Here is a 19,938-nt window from a genome sequence, read left to right on the forward strand (position 1 = left end):
GCCGCTGGGAAATGTAGGCTAGGCGGGACCGAGAAATAAGGGGAAGAAGGGATTAGAACTCTCGGCCACCATACTGCCTCATTCTGCACCTTCTTTCTCCCCCGAAAGACCGCCCCACTTCCGGCAGGGCGGAGAAATGATTGTTGGGAAATGAAGTTCTCTTGGTAATAACGTTTTGTGTCCCCCCCCTCCCAGTTTTCTCCCTCCCTCAGATTCTACTCCACGGAATCATACAGGCTGACACAAAATTTGTGACAGGCAACTGAGGACAACAGTACTTGCACCACCTCCCACACATGAATTATCTGGAATAACAAAATTGGATATGTTTATCTAAAGCAGATACTTTCAAACTTTCTTCACAGGAACCAACAATGAAAAAAAGAGTATTTAGAATCCAAGAAACCCGTACACGAAACTAGTGTTTCACCATTGACAACAAACGCATCCTTTTTATGCTGACAGGGAAATGCCCAATATCAACAGAATAAACCAAAAAATATATCTGTTCCTCCAAATAATACCCATTCCCTCCTCTTACCCCACCACTGAAGCCCACAAGATCTTGGAAACACTGAAAAGAAAAGCCGGAGAGAGCAACACAAAGCAAAATTCAGTTCAGCTTGGTGGTTTCCTCTTTATTGATGTGCCTCCTACCTTCCCCCGACAATTTCAGGCCCTTCCATCTACCCCCCAAAAAGAAGGTAATGAAAGGAAGGGATTGTTGGGGTTCTGAGCCCCCTGGGCAGTTAGAAAGGAACAGAAACCAAAACAATCACTGGAGGTGACAGAGATTGACAATCAAAAGTCTAAAGTGGAGTCAGGATGGAGGACAAAGAAAGGTGGGGAAAGGGGAGAAAGGAGAGGTACAAGACGTCATGTCCACCATTACCCCTCCTGCTAAGAGGGGCTGGAGAAAGAGCCTCAAACATTAAGAAGTGCAGGTCCCAAAGAAGGGAGGTGGTGTGTATGAGCCTGAAGGAGGTGGAGGTCAAGAAAAGGGTGCCATCTCTCTCTTTGTGGAATGGGACCCCCCACCTCAGGGGCAGCAGCTTCACAGACCATAGACACTTTCATCACTGTAGGCAATGTATAGAAAGAAGTCTTCTTCGTGGTGTTCCTGGGAATGAAAAGAGAAACTGGTGTTCAGGGAACTGGTTTCAGTTACTTGAACCATTCACTAACCAGATACATTCTTCAAGAACCATTCTTCTTAAGGACCCCCAAAACCAGTGCCTTACTCTCCTTCATTGACAGTAGGCTCTGCAGTAGTCCTGAGGCAAAATATTTGTGTTTTCTGATATTTTGGAATGAGGAAGGGAACTAGGTAGTCACCATAAGAACAGTTCCTCTAGTTCACTGGTTGATTCCCTTCTCTCTACTCCCACTGTTCTGTCCAACTCCAACCCAAGACAGACAGGAGGTTTTAATGCTACTAATGTTAATTCAAAAAATTAGCACTTTCTTCCCCTCAAGCTCTCCCAGAACTCCCTTCCAAAGCCTCTATTACTTCCCAGGAACCATACCTGGTATAGCTGACCCATAGTGGCACTAGTGGGTGGAATGACATTGTTGACAAAGAAAAACAAGGCATCCTCAGCTCGGAGATGTATTCGCTTCCGGATCAAGAAGTAGAACTGACCAACTGCCAAAGATATAAGGTGCAAGAAAGTCACAGAGGTCATAAATGCCTTTCAAAGAGCAGCTGCTAGATGGAGCCTCCTCCCACAAAGATGGCACTCCCACCAAAAGGAAGCAAACCTAGGTCTTGGGTCAGGTTCCCACCTGTGAGATCAGAAGGCACCAAGTATTTCTTTTTGTCCAGATCTCCTATCCGAGCTTTAGGAGCCTTTTCTACTATCACCTGATAAAGGAAAGATGAAAATTAAGAGACATAAAGACTACAGACCACAGCTCCACTGATCAAGAACTCAAGCTACAATATATTCCCAGTACTCACACCTGCCCCAGACTCATTTTTCTTTGTCTCTGTACATGCGATGCAGTACTGAGTCCAGAGATCCTGACCTCTCTGGCTCACTTAAATACCCAGGATCGATCCCCAAAAAGCGCGTCATAACAAACAAGTACCTTAATCAAAGGAGAGGGTGACTTGTCTGGGCTAACTCGAGCTTCAATCTCGAAAACTCGGCTAGCTGGGAGGATGACCATAAAAAGCCCAGACTGTCAAATCCCCACGGCCTCACTCACACAGATGCCAAAATTTCTCTCTCCAGTCGACATCCCCTCAACCCCCAGCTCTTCAGCTATTCCACTCCTTTCAACCCTCGTCTCAGAGACAGCAGTTTTGGGCTCAATTCTTGCCCCACCACAGACGGGCAGCCCAATTCTGGCGCTGCTGGTCTCAAACCCAAGCCCAGGCTTGGCGTCAGCGTCAGCACCCTGAGCCCTCGGCCTGGCTACTGTCCTCACCGGGACCCGGTCTGGGTATTTCTTTCGGATCTTCTCGCCCTCAGAGCGGCGCTTCTCGAACGGATGCTCCTCTTTGTATACGAACTTCATCCTCCCGGGAACCGGGCTGGACCGAGCTGGGCTGAGGGAACCCGGGGGGAGGGGGGCCGGGATGGGGGGGCGGCGGCAACGGCGGAGACTCGCGGGCGGACTCAGCGGAGCGATCCACGAACTTGCGCCACTTCCCTATTCACCAACCCCGCTCCCGACCTCCCGGGGTTGCCCCGCCTGCTAAGATACGCCAGTGGCACAGCGCACTAACGCCGCTAGCGTAGCACCACCCACAGTCTGTCCACCTCACGTCAACTGCGTAATCTCTTTGGAATCAATTTGTGGGCTACGCAGGCAACGTAGCAAAGGTTGTTGGGTTTTACTACGGTGAAAAATACTGAAAACCCTTTCTCCACCTCCCCCAGCCACTAAGTTTGGAATGAAAAGGGATAAGAGATGATAATCATAGTATGAGACTTGGTTCTCCAGAAGTTATTTTCGGAAATAACGTAGGAGAAGACCAGAGACAATTACAAGGCTAGCTATTCAGGAAACGTGTTGCTACGTTGAAGGCGGCCGTTGACACCAAAACAAAGTAGTACCCAAGTGGCGGAAATGATCTCCAGAAACAAGAGGAAAGAAATAGATGTTGAGACAGATGTATATAAGGATTAAGGACCAGGAATGAGCGGACCGATAAGGATTCGAAATGAACTCCAAAAGGCAGGAACCACGCCAGGGCGGAAGAACACTCCAGAATTTGTTTTCTACGAAAGTCATGTGATCTCAGAGAAGGGCGGAGCGTCACGTGGCGGGTGTAAAGAAGTAGAGCCGGCTACGGGGAGGAAGTGCCAGGGAGGCGGGGCCACGGCAAGAGCGGGCAAGGGCCCTCCCGGAACCTGGGTGCCATCCACCTGGGGGCAGCGCGGGCTCAGCCAGGCCACGTCAGTCCCCTGAAGCCAGGTTTTTCTCCAGCTATATGCCCTTTGGAGTCTCCAGGATTCAGCTCCTTTCTCATTCCATACACTACTGCTCTGAAGCTGCCCCACTCTCATTCTGTCACTGGGGTCCTTCCAGCCAAAGTCGCTGAAACCTACTATTCACTACTCCATCTCCATATTCATCACCAACTTGCTGTGGGACAGGGTGGATGTGAACACAGACCCCTCCCTTCATTTCCCAAAACCCCAGAGAAGGACCTAGGGCAGCTTTGGTTTCAAAGTTATAATGCATGGTTTAAAAGAGAGGAAAGGGGAAAAAAAGAGAGAAAGCTAGTTACAGGTTGGAGGGAATCTAGGGAGAAAAATAGAGGGAAAGAAAGGGAAGGACAAGTTTAGGGAGGATCCAGTGGCCCAAAATCCCAGTCTCCCACCCACAGCCCAGCCCTTGGAGCAGGAGTGAAGAATTAGATCAGTTTTTTTACAAGAGTTTTAAAAAAAAAATCAAATCACAACAAAGCTGACTTGGCTTCTCTTTGAGCCTCCTGGATCACGGTATGTCTGTCACTCCAGCCAGTCCTGCCTCTCCACCAGACAGTTTCGGCTCTCCCAGGCCTCCACCTGTCCCAGTCTGGGGTTTCCATGGAGTGTGAACACGAAGTTAGAGTGAGGCTGCTTCACAGTCTGGCCCATGTGTCCATCCAGACTCCAAATGGAGTGTAGGGCTCCCAGGGCAGAGGGGTGGGAGGGGCAGACCCTGCCCAGGCAGTCCTCACATTGGACAGGGCATCTGACGGCATCCCAAGGGCTTGCCCTCCCTTCCCCCCCACCCCAACTCAGGTGGAGGGGCAGCAGCTGTCACCAGAGCCTATGTTGGTGAAGATTTCGGCTCAACACGGATCGAACATCAGCGGTGAACCTGGGATGACAATAACTTGCATTGGTGGAGTACCTTATAGTTGACATCCTCACAACACTAGTGTAAGGCACCTCACTGGATAGGGGGCAGAATTAAACACCACTTTCACATGATGAGACAGGTCATTTGAACAAAACCCTATGGCTAAGAATGACGAGCTTTGGAATTGAGAAGACCTTGTCCAAACATTTAAGCTCTTAAGGGAAGAGAGGTAAGTAAATAAAACTCGGCAAATGTTTTTATTCCCTTGGGACCCCCCACCTCTATCTATCTTTCCTCAGAAATCCAGATTATCTAGAACTCACTTCCCTTACCTGAGGGCATCCAGCATTGGAAGCAGATTGAGAAGGGCCGTGTCACTGGGGTCACTGAACCAGGATTTGATGGGGATGGCGTTGTCTGGAGTGGGTGAAAATGTAGATGAGAAGAAAGGATTCAAGAGATACTGGAAGTTTTTCCTGAAAATCATTACTTAAAAAAAAAAAAAACTATACCTCCACCACCCAAGTCAACAGTCTAAGTAAAAATCTTCCTGATTATACATTAATCACCCAAATTCATACTAGTGTGAAGTTTCTAGTTAAATTTTATTGTCATTGTGGCCCACCTGAAACAAATGATACAGGAAATCTGACTTGTGAAATTCACACATGGGGGCGGGTATCTCACTTGAAATAGAGAACTTGCACGTGGACCAGGAAATCCCAGACCTCAAAGCCCAGGTATCCAGCCTTCTAGTTCCCTCCATTCAAAATGCCTCATAAGTGGGCTGAGTATGTTGCTCGCCGGTTGACCAGCATGTACAAGACCCTGGGTTCCATCCCCAGCACTGCCAAAGCGGGGTGGGGAGGAAAAAAAAAAAAAAAAAACAACCCCAGAGTCATGTCCTGGCCCTGACAGACTCATCACCTTCCCCCATACCTGGGTGGCTCCTGTAAGCCCCTGGTGAATTATCCAGGATCACAATGCTGGAGAGGTCACTGTGGACCACAGAGAGGTCCTTGATGTAGCTGCCCAACTCCAAAGTGCAGTGCTGAAAGGCAGGGGATTATGGAGTACACCTCCCCAACTTCCCCATCAAGGCAACTGCCTCAAAGCCAGATCCCTCCCTAGCGGCCTGCATCACTTTTAAACCTGGACTCTAGCTCCTTACCTGTCTGTAGTATCTCCTCTTGAGAATGCTTCTGCTGTTGTCCAGTTTATCTGCCACAGCAGAGCCATAAATCTCCATGCTTGCTGTAAACACCACCAGCTCGTACCACTGGCTCACCTGAAATAGATTGGAAGAAAAAGAGGTGTCACAGGAGGTGATGATTCATTAAGATGTACAGGGTGAGGGTGAGTGTGTGTGTGTGTGTGTGTGTCTCGCTCCCTCTCTTTGTCTCATGCACCTGCATGCTCGCTCGCTCGCTCTCTCTCTCTCTCTCTCACACACACACACACACGCACCTCCCCCTACTCCACCCTGGGTTTTTTAAACTGGTGTACAGTTCTTTTTCAGTCTAATGCTTCAGGTCTCCTAGCAACATCAAATGTCTTTGAGGACAGGAAATTCTGAAATTCCCCAAACCTTCAAAATCAGTGTGTGAGGCTTTCCATAACTTAAGATTCAAAAATACAAACACAAATGAGTAGGATGCCCATGGAAGAATAGAATTATATCAGTATAACAAATGAACCCCAACTACTGAAAGTCATTCCTTTACCTTCATACACCCTTCCCTCTCCAAAATTGCCCTCACCCACTTCTCGCCCCTTTCCCCAAATCCCCTAAAATCCCCAAGCCCTACAACTATTCCTTCATTACAGAATTCCCTTTAGCTTGTGTATACTCACCACTTCTAAGAAGAAGTCCACATGGGGCCGCTTATGTACAAAAAAACGGACAGGATGTTTGTCTATGACCACCTGTAGAAAGGAAGGACTGAGCAAATTCTGAACACCATGACACAGGCCTAGACAACATCTCTGTAATCCCCACTACCTCCTGCTTTCCAGGCTGACACAGGTGCCAGGGATCGGGGACCAGATACTCTGGGCAAGGGAGCCCAGGACTGGGCAGAGTAACGGACACAACCCTTTCATCACTATCCATCCCCACACACCTTGAGAATAAAGTCAGGAGGCGTTCCAGGCCGCACTGTGGGCCTCAAGACCCCATCATGGTGGGAGTGAATAAGTGTCTCATCCAGATCCAGCACCAGGATCTTCCTCTTTACCTGGGCTGAACCACAATGGGAAAGAAAAACAGCAACTGACCTCCAGCCCACAGGTGGAGTCCTACTTCATCTCAAGGGGTCTTTCCAGCCACCATACTCACCTAGCCGATTCCGAGACACAGGAGATAAAGGGAGGATATCATATCGAACAGTTTGGTATTGAATTACCTAAAGATAAAGGATTAGAATACTTAACAAGGACATCTTCCCCAGTAACAATAACAGGTATCAAAAACTGACTATTTATCACATGCTGGGCACTATGTGATTTAGGATTATTTCACTTAATCCTTAAAACTATTCTAATAATATTATTATCCCTCTTCCCCAAAACCTTTTTTTTTTGGGGGGGGGGCGGGGTTACTGGGGATTTTACCAGGAGTACTTTACCACTGAGCTACATCCCATTCCTTTTTAGTTTTTATTTGAGACAGGATATCACTAAGTTGCTGAGGCTGGCTTCAAACTTGTAATCCTCCTGCCTCAGTCTCCCAAGTTGCTGGTTTACATGTTTTCATCACCATGCCTGGTGTTATTATCCCTATTTTAAGGATGAAGAAACTGAGGATTCCAAGGTTTCAACATCTTACCTCCCCAATTTAGAATGAAAACTGCATGAGTGCATGAATTTTGTCCCAATCATGGCTTCTTTCCCATTGCCTAGGACACTGCAGCAAGGGTGGGCAGTTAATATTAACAGAATCAATGAAGGGGTAGAGTCAGGATTGTTCTCTGAAGACTGACCCATGAGCCTGCCATCTTAACCATGATGTTTGGTATGCTGAACAAAGAAATCCCGACTTTCACTCCAAGGATTCATTGTGGAAACATCATCTTCCATTGGGAACTAAAAGCCTCAGACTCTTGGTGGACAAGGAGATCCTTGGTTTGCTAAGGGGAATAGAGAATGAGGGAATCCAAAGGTTGTCAGGTCAGCTAAGTTCCTCTGGCTGGTGGCCACAAGACCTATTTTAACCAGCCACCTGTCCATTTGTGTCTCTATAAGCCAAGTCACAAGTTTCAGAGAACCTCAACCCCCTGAACAACCTCCTTAGCCCAGTACCCATGTTAGGCAGAGAATATTGGAAAGCTCCACCTGCCAGAATGAAGTAAGGCCTTTGAGAGAGAAGTGAAGAAGGGACAAAAATGTCACCACCTCAGCCTTCCAGCTTTCCTTCTCCAAGCCTTCTCTAGAGGATATTTCCCAAGTCAGATCTACCATGCAAAGCCTGGCAATTCCCTCTGCTCTTTTCTTCTAAGGCACACTCTTTGATCTATGCCTAGGCCCCAAGCCAAACCAGAACCAGGCTCCCCCTGTTTGCAAACCAAAAAATCCTCTCTCCCCTTAATCCCAAGGCATCTGCCCTTCTTTTCTCCCTGGGCTGTGATGAGGGCTGAAACAGCTCGGGTATCCTGCCCTCCTATCTCGGGTTGCATATGCTGGGCATGTAGGGAATGCTCCAAGTGTTTGCCAGAAAGCGGGGTGGGGGAGGAAACTAGATTGGAAAGGAAGACAAAAGGCTGTTGGGTCAGTGTTACCCAAAAAGCAATTCTGGAAGTAACTAACTTTCCAATAAATGGACTGGAGTACTACTCCCCTAAAACTGGTGTATTAGGGGGGAGAAGAGGGAATTCTCAGGACAAGATCAGACAGAGAATGGATGACAGTCAACACATAAAGAAAACCCCAGGAGCTAGCTTCACATTTGTCTCAGCCTTTCTGACCTCAATTTTTTCTTGGCTTCTAACTTTCTTAGGGGAATAGCCCTGCCTACAACCATCACCTCCCCAAACAGTGGGAGCCCTAAATCAGGAACTGGAAGAAATAAACTGTTGGAGAGGAAGAACCCAAGGCCAGGCCATTCCCCAAAATCAATAAGTCAATCACCACTCCCACCCAGGGCTTTCTGGGAATTCTCTTGACCCAGGCTACTATATTTTATTCCTTCAAATTGTATTGAAATATGCCAGAGAATACAGACTTCTACACCCCAGCTCACTCAGTTTTCCCCACACTCCTTCAGAGTATTTGCCCAACTGGTGATGACAACACAGGGGCACATTCACTAAGTGATGTTAGCCAAAGGAGCTTCTTCAACCTTGGAGAAAAGCTTTGGGGGAGGGAACCTAGAGATGTTTAGGTACATCCAAACAGTCTGACCCCACCCCCCTCCCAATTCTAAGGTCTTCTGGAGCAACAAGCACATCTTCAGATGCAAGCTCTACTAACCAGCCTGTCTCCTAACCCAGATGCCCAAACTTTAATGTGCTCCCTCCCACAACTAAGGAATGTCATCATAAAAGCATCTTTTTTCTGTCCAGAGTCCCAATAAATCCATAATCCTACAATCCCGCTATGAAATAAGTTTCCAGGGCCTTTTTGGAGGAGTTTCCTTACAGAAACTGCAGAGGTTTCTCCTTCATATCAAGGGCTTTCCCCAAGTTCCCATCCTCGTTTGTTACTTATGCCCTCCTACCCCCCCACCCCCCCACCCTTGACACACATAAGCCTCTCTCTCCAAGACCAAACAAATCCAGAGGTTCCAACAGGAGGGTCTTTCACAAGCCCACATCCATAGATCTGGCTGCCAGCAAACAGGTGTTCCCCGCCTCTCGGTTTCTTTAGCAACAACTCCAGCTTTCTTAAAGAGCGCCCCACCCACCACTCTAGCCCCCAAGAGTTGCCAAATCGTGTGCTATCTAGTCCCATTAAAGCCCCCAGATCTCAGTTCTCTTATAAGGGTCTCCCTCACCACCCTATGTCCCGCTTAGGATGCCCTAATCCTCTCGTAGAAAAGCCCCGTCAGGACTCCCTTCTTGGGCCCAGAGGCCTGACACTTTCCGAAAACGCATGAGCACCAAGAACAGAGTTCCCCACCACCGCCAGTGCCCACCCAGGCTCACCGTGCGGATCTGCCTCCGCAAAAGGTAAATGAAGAAGCTCCAGAGCTTGGCGGCGAAGGCCACGAACGTGCGCAGCCCCAGCAGACACTGCGTCCGCATCATCCCGATGACCCCGGCACCGCCGGCCCCGGGGCCCCCGCGGCCCAGCTCAGCCAGCCCCCCGGGGGCAGCCCCCCGCCGCCGGGAGGGGGAACGGGGGCCCCGAGTGGCAGAAAAGGCTGCAGAGAAGGGCACGGAACGGGCGGCTCAGAAAGCCACCCCTGGCGAGGGGAAAGCCCAGCGGAACGGGGATCTGGGGGACAGGCGTGGGCAGCCCGCGGGGGCCCACATGGGCGGGGAGGGGCACCGACGGCTTCGCGAAGTTTGCAGGCCGAAACAGGTCGGGCAAGGACGGGGTCCTCTGAGACTTGGAGGGAAGGGGATGGAGAATTGGGGGAGGGGGTTGTGGGGGAGGGGGTTAGGGAAAAGGGAGGGAGGGAGACGGGAGGGGGAGGGGAGGGGAAGCGGAGGGTGGCCCGCTGCGCAGGCGCACTAGGGGGTTGCCCGCGGGAAAGGGGCGGGCGGGGGCAGAGGCCCGCGAAGGGCCGGGGCTAGAGAATGGGCAGGCTGAGCGAAAAGAGCAGGGTAGCAAGGGGAGGGGGAGACGAAAGGCGCGGAGCGCTGGACCGAAATGGCCTCCCCCTCCCCGAGGTCGGCGGTCTCTTAGCCGCTGGGGAGCGGGGCTGCAGCTTCTGCAGCTGGATTTCCCACTCTGACAGGCGCCATTTTACCGCCCAGAGGTCTCCCTCCTCCTCTCTTTCCCCCCTCCTCTTCCCGTCTGACACTACTTCCGGTGGTGACGTGTATTCGCTTCACCGGGACTAAAGTTCCCCCTACTCGGTCTTACGGGGGTAGGGATAAGGAAAGCCGAGCGCGCCCCCAACAATTCGATATTGCGCAAGCGCCGAAGGCGACCGCGGGGCGGGGACTGGAGCAAAGTCTTGAACAGCGTGGGCGGGGCGGAGTGACGTCACTTGCCCTGTGGCTCTGACCGTCGAGGAAGGGATGTGCGACCCCCTCCCCTTCTCTCAGACAACTGTCCCAACGGCTGTTCCCGCCCCAGTCATTGTGAAAATGTAGGCTGTGGGTATCGTACCTACGTCTGTGCGCTAAGGCTCAGGAGGAGCCATTTCGCTTAAGCTCTCCTGGGAATACTGAACATAAAATCACCTCTCATTCCGGCCTTTGCCAGCTCTTAATTGTGCGAGGAATGAGTGCCCCGCCCTCTCACCCGGAGCGGGCGGGGCTGTGGATCGTGACGCCATCAGAGAGCGTCGTAGTAGGAGTGGGAAGCCAGTCTGAGATGCTGGATTCTCTGTTGGCCCTGGGCGGCCTGGTGCTGCTTCGCGGTAGGAAACTAAGGCACCGGAGGTTCCGGGTCAGATTTATGGGGTGGAAATGGGAAGGAAGGGCCATAGGTCATAGGCTAGGAGTGGAAGTCGCGGTTGTTTTATGAAGCTGGAAACCTCAAGGTTCTCAGTGTTTATTCTGCCCTCGCTTTCCTTAGATTCCGTGGAGTGGGAGGGGCGGGGTCTTCTGAAAGCGCTCATCAAGAAATCTGCACTGCGGTGAGTAACAGGCAGCGTCTCCAGTCCTTGCTTAAGAAGGGAGCCAGTGCCCCACTCTTAGACATTTCCCTCTCATCTCTGCCTTAGTGGGGAGCAAGTCCACGTCTTGGGCTGTGAAGTGAGTGAGGAAGAGTTTCGAGAAGGTTTTGACTCCTGTGTCAACAGCCGGTAAGTACAAATTGGGAGAAATTTCATTAGATGTGGGGCCCCTGTTGTTAAGAGACTTTCTTAACAGCAACAAACATAAAAACCCGGTCTGGGTCGCATGCCTGTAATCCCAGTAACTCGGGAGGACCCCGAATTTGAGGCCAGCCTCAGGCAACCTACCGATACCCTTTCTCAAAAAGGGTTTGTGAATGTAGTTCAGTGGTAGAGCGCCAATGGGTTCAATCCCCAGTACTCCCCAACACACACACACAACACAACACAAAGGTAGGCCATATTGTTGAGTAGTAGAGACCAAACTGGAGGATAAGAATGAATACTCTCTGCCTTTTGAGTCATTCAGAATCTGGTAGTGCTTAATTCAACCATGCATTCCAGACTTCGATCAACACTGACTGCAAACTTCTGAGGGTTTTGTCCTAGGGGCAGAGGGTTCATTGCATGTGCAAAACTAGGAAGGTATGATAAGACATATCATGAAAGGTGGAAGAGCTTCCCAAAATAGCTGAGGTCATGCAGATAAAGAGGTAACTTGATTGTAAAAGATATAAATTTTCAAACCACTCCTCAAAGTCAGTGGGGAGTGGTTTGAAAATTTGGCAGGAGAGTTGATAACACCATGCCTGTGTGTGTGCTTGCCTCACACGCTAGGCAAACACTCTACCACTGAGCTACACAGCCCCAGCCCTATAATCTTTTTTTTTAAGTTATTGAGAATTGAATCCAGTGCCTTACCCATGCTAGGCAAGTGCTCTACCTCTGAGCTACAACCCCAGTCACTGTGTGGAGAATGGATTGGAAGGAGGCAGCCTAGAGACAGAGAGACCAGGTAGGATGGCTATTGCAGTAATCCAGGTTCAGTGTATACATACTGTGTACCAGTTATAAACCATGTGTGCTGCTATATAGGGGAGATAGAACAGTGAACAACATTGTTTAGAATTTTTTAATATTTATTTTTTAATTGTAGTTGGAAACAATACCTTTATTTTATTTATTTTTATGTGATGCTGAGAATCGAACCCAGGCCCTTGCACATATTAAGCAAGTGCTCTACCACTGAGCCACAACCCCAGCCCTTGTTCTAATGAATTTTAAAGAGAATAATGCTGTGAGGTGACCAAGGTCTAACTCAAGACAGAGGCAGTACAATTGGAGAGTTTAGAACAAATGTAAAAGTAGCTCAGTAGGTAGAATTCCCAGTTAGGTGATTTTGTACAAGTAGCAAAGCCAAGCTTGGAGCTTAGGCTATTGGACGCTAAAGTCTGTGCTCTCAATCTTAGGTTGCATGTCCAAGAGTGTAAGCTCCAATATTTAAGGTATTAGCGAAAATTTAAAAATAGAGCCACAAAGATAGGATAAATTTGAGGTGGCAGGGGAAAGGGGTAATATTATGTCTCCTATTTTCCCTTTTCAGGCTGATTTACTATGACCTCTTCAGAGACCCTCTCAGTTGGTCAAAAACTGGGGAGGCTTTTCCTGAGGGACCCCTGGGAGTCTTGAGAGCCATATGTAGGAGGACAGATCCTGGTCCTGCCACCATAGCTCTTGATTCACTCAGCTGGCTTTTGCTTCGTCTTCCCTGTTCTGCAGTCTGCCAGACCCTCCATGCTCTGAGCCATCAAAACTCCTACCCTGGTGAGAACCCTCCTTACCCTTACATATCTCCACCTGGAAGGCAATATTCCCTTTTCCTACCTAAGAATCAGCATCAAGACTCAGGAACTTGGGAGGCAGAGGCAGAAGGATCACAAGTTTCAGTAACATCCTGTCTCAAAAAAGGGTTGGGGATGTAGGTTGGTGGTATAATGCCCCCCTGGGTTCAAGCCGCAGTTCCACCAGGAAAAAAAAATCCAGCATCAGCATCAGTTGTCTCCAAAGACTTTCTTACATCTTCAACCTTTTGGGGGGAGTTTGTTGTTGTTATTGTTTTTAGTTTTTTGTACCAGGGATTGAACCCAGGGATGCTTAACCATTCATAGCCCTTTTTTATTTTTATTGTGGGACAGAGAAGATGCTAAGGCTAGTTTTGAGCTTGCGATCCTCTTTCCTCAGCCTCCAGAGTTGCTGGAATTGCGGGTGTACCCCATCACACCCAGAATTTTTGACTATAATCTCTCTTTTTTTTTTTTTTTTTAAAAGAGAGAGAGGGGGAATTTTTTGATATTTATTTGTTTTTAGTTTTCGGGGGACACAACATCTTTGTTTGTATGTGGTGCTGAGGATCGAACCCGGGCCGCACGCATGCCAGGCGAGCGCGCTACCTCTTGAGCCACATCCCCAGCCCTATAATCTCTTTTATATGTATGGCTTTATTATTTTTTTTAATGTGGTGTGCAGGATCGAACTCAGTGCCTTACATGTGCTAGGCAAGTGCACTATCCCTGAGCCACAACCCAGCCCCTCTATAACCTTTTTTTAAGTTATTGATAGACATTTTATTTATTTTATTTATTTGTTTGTTTGTTTGTTTATATGCAGTGCTGAGAATCGAACCCAGTGCCTTACCCATGCTAGGCAAGTGCTCTACCTCTGAGCTACAACCCAAGTCATTTTTTTTTTTTAGCATTTATTTTTATTCATTCACTTAACAAACATTAAATACATACAACATATAAGGTTCAATAATGGAAAAATAAAGTCTAACTTTGTAGTTGGGTCCTTTCTCCCTGGGAGCTCAAATTCTTATGCAGATAAGTATACAAGATAGTCTGATAAAGACTAGAATGATTTAGGAATATATGTACAGGGTACCTTAAAGAAGGAACCATCCTGAAGAGCAAGGCTTAGTCAGACAGATTTGGCCCAAGAGTCAGGAACATTGGGACTAGCCCTAAAGTACACTGTGGATATTAGAATGAGATTTCGAGTTAGACACACCTAACTTTGTATTAAAGTGCTTGATCTCTCAGCGCTTCAGTTTTCTCTGTTTAAAAAAAAAAAAAAGGTGGGGGATACGATGGTGTTAGGAAAAAAAAACACTTGAAATTGCCATATGGCTTGATCTAAAATTGCTGACCTCTGTAAAAACTAAAATGTTGTGTTAATGTTTAGTCCAGAGCCCAACACTCTTAATCCTCCCAAAAAGGGAAAGAAAGGAGGCCCTAAGATCTTAGGAAATTACAAAAAACTGCAAGCAGTACATTGTGTAAGAGATGAAACTGAAAAGTTTGTGGCTATCAGGAGCCAAAAATGTTTATTCCATCCTGAAGACCATGAGGAGCGGCCAGAGTCAGTGGTCCCTTGATCAAATTTGCACTGGAGTAAGAACATGTATGACAAGAAGCTGGGTACACTGGTGCATGCTTATAATCCCTATGGCTCCCCTGCGATCCCAGTGCATGGGAAACTGAGACGGGAGGATCTCAAGTTTAAGGCCAGCCTGAGCAACTTAGACCTTGTCTCAAAATAAAAAAGGGCCAGGGGTATAACTGAGCGGTAGAGTGTAGGGGCTCATAGCTAAGCAGTGAGATTGGCTGGGGTAAGTCAGGACTCTGATGGAATGTGGGCCTCTCCTTCCTTTTCTTCAGTATTTGCTACCTCACCTCAACCCTAAATGTTCACTACTTTCCTTCATGCCCTGCATTTCCTTTTCTCTCCAGGTGATAGTTCTCCAGTAAAGCAGGTGCATGTATTGGGCCTGCTACATGAAGAACTTCATGGCCCAGGCCTTGTGGGAGCACTGAGCAGTCTTACCCAGACTGAGGTGATTCTGGGTGGTTTAATGGGCCAAGCCTCAGCCCATGTCCTCTTTCGGAAGCCCCAACAGCGCCCAACTTATCAGGTTAGGAGAAGCAACAAGAACAACTAGAAATTAGAGTCAGGAAAAGGGTTGGCATGATGGAAAGAATAATTTAAAAAAATTTTTTTTTTTAATACTTTCCTGTTTTATTTTGTTGGTTGTGTGTGTTAGAGAGACAGACAGGTCGAACCCAGTGCCTTGCACTTTGGTAGGCAAGCACTGTACTACTAAGTTACATCCCTAGCCCTAGAAAAAGATTTTTTTAAAAAAGACTAGAATAGTTATTAGTGGGAAGGAGGAACAAGTCTGTAGGGAGAGACTTAAAGGAAGGCTAGGGCTGAAAACAATGTGTTCAGGTGATTGGGGGCTGAGGTGAGAGGTCCTGAATTCTCTAGTTTGTTCAGTGGGATGAAAAAAAAAAAAAAAACCTTTTTAACTCTCTTCTTTATTCTCCTTAGACTTCGTGGTTTTCCATCCTTCCTGACTTTAGCCTCGACCTCCAGGAGGGGCCTCCCCTAGGGTCCCAGCACCACCCAGATCCTCATACAGCTCTGGTACCTAAAAGCTTGGGATCTGGCAAAAGTAGAATAAAACTGCAGAGGTTGGGAGTGGAGTCAAGGATTCAGGAATGAGGCCAAGTGGCAGTATCTTTTTACCTGCAGGTGGACCCCACGACTCATTTGACCTTTAACCTTCACCTGTCCAAGGAAGAAAGAGAAGCCAAGGATAGCCTGATTCTGCCCTTCCAGTTCAGTTCTGAAAAGTAAGGCTGGAGCCTAAGTGCTTGGATCCCCAGCATTTGAGGTGGGGTGAAGACAGGTTATTGATTAACCTCTCAGACTTTATAGGAGCTAAAGTCCACTTCCAGATATAAGCCTGGGGAATGGTTCTGTACCCACCCATATCTCCCATAATGGCGGAGGGTCTTCCTGTCTTTTATCTCCATTTCAGCTATGGATGGGTTCTACCTTCATAATTGTCCCCAGAGTAATCTTGCTCTGGGCTGAGCCAGAGCAAACCCTAAGAGGTAACTTTATTCTCCTGCCAGCAGTGCTAGGACATAGGACAGGAAGATGCATGGGTGTGGCAAAGGCTGGTTAACAACGGCTTGGTAGGTGCCTCTTGTCTGAGCCCAGTGTGTGGGTGGATGAAGCAAGATCGCTGCAGAATCCTTCCCCTCAAGCTGCTAAGAACAGAGCTTTATTAAAACAAGAGTAGTACTTATGCCAAGGTCAACTGGTTCTTTCTTAGCCCTAAATAATCTTGGAGGTCAGAGGAGGAACTGGGACCAAGAAAATGACACAAGCCTAGTTTGGGTTGCCTAAGTGAGTCACAGGCACCTCTAAGCGGGTATCCAGACTTGACCTAATAACCACCTCACTAGCACCAATTCTCCCTCAGACAGCAGGTTCTACTGCGTCCTGTGCCAGGCCAGGCTACCAGCCACATCTTCTATGAGCCAGATGCTTATGATGACCTAGACCAAGAAGACCCAGATGATGACCTTGATATTTGACTGGCCAGACTTGACTACACTAATGGAAATGGGTGGGAGTGGGAGGACTGTGGTCCCAGTTTCTGTACTGCCTTTGTTCCTTTGTCTATGGAGGTCCTACCCTATGAGGTAGGAAGCAGTATCCGATCAGAACAGAAAGTGGGATGAAGAGATAGCATAAGGTGAGGAAATAGGAACAACCCCCCCATACCTAATAAAATCTTTTATTAATTTTTTTTGTTGTTGATAAAAAGGAAATGAGTGGTGGGCAGTGAGAGTGAATGAGGAAAGCCAAGCTCTTGAGTCTTTGGAGTCCAGTCTAAGCATTGGGTCTGAGTCACGATGAAAATTAAATGAGCAAGAGTGGCCTGGCACACAACTGGTCCTCTACAAGGGTTTGAATTGAAGTAAATGTACTTTAGGTACCAAGCTCCCTCCAAGGATCTGAGTGGGAAGAATCAGGCACAGAAAGAAAAGAAAAAGCCTACTTTCCAAAACGTATTTTTTATTACTGTACAAAAAGCACACTCTCCCCACTTTTTGTCTCCTACCCAACCCCCTCCCCCCCAGAGGACTGTACATGGTGTACAGGGATGGAGTGACCAGGAGGCCTTTGTCCTGCACTCTGCCCACAGGCTGAATCCTCTGCCCTGGGTCCTTTGAGTCATTTGGGCATGCCCACAGTTTGTCAGGCTGGGGCATGGGAGTCCCACCTCACACATACTCCTTGGCAGAGTTGGACTTAGGGTAGGAGCGTGGTGCACGGTACACAGCTTTGCTCTCCTGTCCAGGACAGGAGCAAGAGAGCAATGCACCTCCTAGGAGGACCAGAGCAGACCCTGCCCAGCCAATAAAGATGGCAGAACCAAACTCATACCTGTGGAGAGAAAGGATTGAGATCAGAAACCTGGCCTGCCTCTGCCTTCCTATCCCAAGAACCCATATTTGCTTCTTAGACAGGGATCCCAGACTTACTTAAAATTCACAGGGACGGTGGGGTTATAAAAGTCTGTGACAATCTGATGACCATACCAGGAGCATGCTACCAAGGCTGCAAGACCTGGAGAGAGAATAAGTATTCCAATATTGTGAGGGTCCAAACCAGCACCTTCTCCAACCACCTCCCACAAGGGCGAGAGGAGAGCTGCCTTTGGACCTATGACTCACCTGCTACGATGAAAATGATGCCTCCAGTCATAGCTATACGGGCCTTTTTTACTTTATCGTCTCCCCCACAGCGTGTGCACTTCATACCCATCGTGGCCACAAACATAGCGAGGAAGCCCAGCACCAAGGATAACACCATGAGGGCTCGAGTGGCCTGCATGGCCGCTGCAGAGGAGAAAAGACGCCGTCATTGCTGGAAATGGCTGGCAGTCTTGGCTGGGAGGGCCGCACCCACTATTCCCTGAACCCGCGTCTAGCGGTCGCTAGATTCTGACGCCCTCAGATGTCTAAGGCCCTACCTCCAGCGGGCAGGCTCCCACACCCTCGGGACAACGTAGCCTTCCAGCTCGCGCCCCGCCCTTTCTGCTGAGAAACCCGCCCGGGACGCCAGGGTTTCGATGAAACTGCTCCGAGTAGGGGGAAGGGTAAAAGGGGGCAGCCAGAACCTGGGCATAAGCTGAACATCCTGATGCGCGTCCCAGCCCTGGTCCCGCCTTCGGGGCCACGGGCCTGCGGCTTCGGCTAATCGTCGGATAAGATTAGAGGCCGCAGGTGGCCGCCCACGTCTGACAAACTGCCCAGCTGCGCAGCCCTCCGTACAGCCTCAGCCCCGACCCCCTTTTGTCCAAACTAAAAGGGCCGGATAACACGGAGGCCTTGGCTGGCCCAGGGCGGTGGGGAGATGACGACCCAGGCTTAGGACTCACTTGCCCAAGCCCAAGTGGAGGCTTGTGGGGGCATTCGAGGAAGAGCGCAGGTTGCAGAGGTATCAGCCCACGTGCGTCCATCAGAACCCCGGCTCGCCCCAGCCCAGCCCCATTGCCCCAGCAAGACCACTTCGACTTCCTCCTGTCCCTGGCAATCAAGGCGCCTGGCCGGGGGACCTCGGCCCTGCCCACACCCCGCCCCACCATCTCGGCCCTGCGCGCGTCCGCCCCGTCGGTCCCGCGGCCTTACCCGGCAGAGCAAGCACCGAGTCGTACATTTTGCAGCTCATCATGCCGGTGCTTTGTGTAACGCAATCCATCCACAGCCCCTTGTACATGGCCTGGGCCGTGATAATGTTGTCGCCTGCGTACGAACTCATCTGCCATTGCGGGATGGCGGTGCTTGCCACCAGGCCCACCCAACCCAGCATTGCCATGGAAAAGCCCAACAACTGCAGGCCTGAATTGGCCATTTCCGCCCTCAAAAAATACGGGACGCCGGACTGGCGACCCTACGAGACAAACCGAATCCGGGGGTCAACCCAACAAGACAACTTGGGGTGGTGTTTTAAGTCACCCAAAGAAGCAAAAATGTTTTTGACCGGATGACTTCAAATCTTCTTGTCACCCGAAGTAAACACAAATCGACCCCTCGGGTGGAGTGACGGTCTCAGCAGAGGGAACAGGCTATGCCCGAAGATCTGGTTTCAGACAAAAGCAGTCCCCGAAGGTCAGGCGGTTCTCTCCTGCGCTCTCAACGAACCCTACCAAACAAAAGGTAGAGGGGCCGTTTGGGTGCGGTTCCCAGAAAGTATTAGGCCTATCGGTCCAGGGATTCGCTGCGCAGGAAAGGTTGCTGGGCAGTGAGCGGGCAGGTGCGGGCGGACAGGTGCGCGGCGCACCTGAGTATATGTAGGGAGTCGGGGACGCGCCCCAGCGGACCGGGAGCGCGGGAGGGGGGGCGGGACCAGAGGGGCAGCCGAGGGTGACCTGACGTCACTGAAGGGACACTCACCTGAACCGGAAGTCCTGGCCCCCACCCCTCCTTGCCCAGGTGAAGAGGAAGAAACCTGAGCACCAGGGTCACGCCCCTCCACTTGCCGGGCTTTAACTACAGGTGGCAACGTCTTCTCAGGAGTCTGAAACTCCCAGTCAGCCCCTCCAGACTGGATTTCCCACTCGCACCAGGGTACCCCTTCCTTCCCTTCTTCTCAACAGGTGCGCTTGGGAAGCTGCGGAGCCAGATCTGGGGAGACGCCCCTGGAAAGGCTCGGCGCCACCTTTTCCCTGCAGGTTTATGCCCCAAGTGTTCTTCGTCCAGCCCGCCTTTCGACTCCACCCTTCGATCTTCTCCTCTTTCTTTTGTCTCCACCTTCAATGGGCCCTGACCCAATCCCGGAAAATCACCCATTGCTGCAGACTTCTTGAAGTTTCCACTCCCAGTGACATCTCCCCAGGACCCCTCCCCTTTACTGCCGGCACCCTCTAGCTAGGCCCTCCTATAGTCAGCGAGCTTCTGGGCACGGCTCTCCAGTAACCCCACTTCCTGGTCCTCTGTTCCAATCCTTGACATACTTAATGCCTGAGCCTGTCAGTATCCCCTCCAACATCA

The 19,938-nt window shown here is 49.6% G+C and overlaps 4 protein-coding genes across 9 annotated transcripts; 1 reads left to right on the forward strand and 3 right to left on the reverse strand.

Moving 5' to 3' along the window:
• Positions 1 to 612: 612 nt before the first annotated feature.
• Positions 613 to 2,608, reverse strand: Gabarap (GABA type A receptor-associated protein). 2 transcript variants are annotated; one of them, XM_046462003.2, is made up of 4 exons: positions 2,434 to 2,608; positions 1,786 to 1,864; positions 1,527 to 1,645; positions 613 to 1,120 (listed from the first exon to the last, which is right to left on the reverse strand). In XM_046462003.2, exons 1-4 carry the CDS (start codon positions 2,521 to 2,523, stop codon positions 1,055 to 1,057), a joined length of 354 nt encoding a protein of 117 aa, XP_046317959.1. In that variant the 5' UTR covers positions 2,524 to 2,608; the 3' UTR covers positions 613 to 1,054. The 2 variants fall into 2 exon arrangements, with proteins under 2 accessions (XP_046317959.1, XP_058440863.1); XM_058584880.1 differs by lacking the exon at positions 2,434 to 2,608 and adding an exon at positions 2,092 to 2,362.
• A 1,064-nt stretch (positions 2,609 to 3,672) lies between these two features.
• Ctdnep1 (CTD nuclear envelope phosphatase 1) lies at positions 3,673 to 10,247 on the reverse strand. 3 transcript variants are annotated; one of them, XM_046462001.2, is made up of 9 exons: positions 9,444 to 10,247; positions 6,641 to 6,707; positions 6,426 to 6,544; positions 6,157 to 6,228; positions 5,474 to 5,590; positions 5,242 to 5,353; positions 4,635 to 4,719; positions 4,264 to 4,320; positions 3,673 to 4,032 (listed from the first exon to the last, which is right to left on the reverse strand). In XM_046462001.2, coding segments are annotated over exons 1-9 (732 nt in total). In that variant the 5' UTR covers positions 9,546 to 10,247; the 3' UTR covers positions 3,673 to 4,031. The 3 variants fall into 3 exon arrangements, with proteins under 3 accessions (XP_046317957.1, XP_046317956.1, XP_058440862.1); XM_046462000.2 differs by having other exon boundaries at positions 3,673 to 4,320; positions 9,444 to 10,246; XM_058584879.1 differs by lacking the exon at positions 9,444 to 10,247 and adding an exon at positions 7,284 to 7,416 and having other exon boundaries at positions 3,673 to 4,320.
• Positions 10,248 to 10,403: 156 nt separating this feature from the next.
• On the forward strand, positions 10,404 to 16,688 carry Elp5 (elongator acetyltransferase complex subunit 5). 3 transcript variants are annotated; one of them, XM_046461999.2, is made up of 9 exons: positions 10,404 to 10,558; positions 10,990 to 11,050; positions 11,138 to 11,218; positions 11,923 to 12,044; positions 12,633 to 12,853; positions 14,818 to 14,999; positions 15,416 to 15,511; positions 15,620 to 15,720; positions 16,359 to 16,688. In XM_046461999.2, exons 4-9 carry the CDS (start codon positions 11,953 to 11,955, stop codon positions 16,471 to 16,473), a joined length of 807 nt encoding a protein of 268 aa, XP_046317955.1. In that variant the 5' UTR covers positions 10,404 to 10,558; positions 10,990 to 11,050; positions 11,138 to 11,218; positions 11,923 to 11,952; the 3' UTR covers positions 16,474 to 16,688. The 3 variants fall into 3 exon arrangements, with proteins under 3 accessions (XP_046317955.1, XP_058440861.1, XP_046317952.2); XM_058584878.1 differs by lacking the exons at positions 10,404 to 10,558; positions 11,923 to 12,044 and adding an exon at positions 10,624 to 10,831 and having other exon boundaries at positions 14,818 to 14,921; XM_046461996.2 differs by lacking the exons at positions 10,404 to 10,558; positions 11,923 to 12,044 and adding an exon at positions 10,626 to 10,831.
• A 249-nt stretch (positions 16,689 to 16,937) lies between these two features.
• On the reverse strand, positions 16,938 to 19,235 carry Cldn7 (claudin 7). The gene is made up of 4 exons (XM_046462002.2): positions 18,577 to 19,235; positions 17,620 to 17,784; positions 17,428 to 17,512; positions 16,938 to 17,329 (listed from the first exon to the last, which is right to left on the reverse strand). Exons 1-4 carry the CDS (start codon positions 18,797 to 18,799, stop codon positions 17,167 to 17,169), a joined length of 636 nt encoding a protein of 211 aa, XP_046317958.1. The 5' UTR covers positions 18,800 to 19,235; the 3' UTR covers positions 16,938 to 17,166.
• Between the last annotated feature and the right edge of the window lie 703 nt (positions 19,236 to 19,938).

This window comes from Marmota monax, unplaced genomic scaffold (assembly GCF_021218885.2).
Source record: "Marmota monax isolate L192 unplaced genomic scaffold, Marmota_monax_Labrador192_F-V1.1 WCK01_AAM20220418_F8-fsc00392, whole genome shotgun sequence".
Classification (NCBI taxonomy): domain Eukaryota; kingdom Metazoa; phylum Chordata; class Mammalia; order Rodentia; family Sciuridae; genus Marmota; species Marmota monax.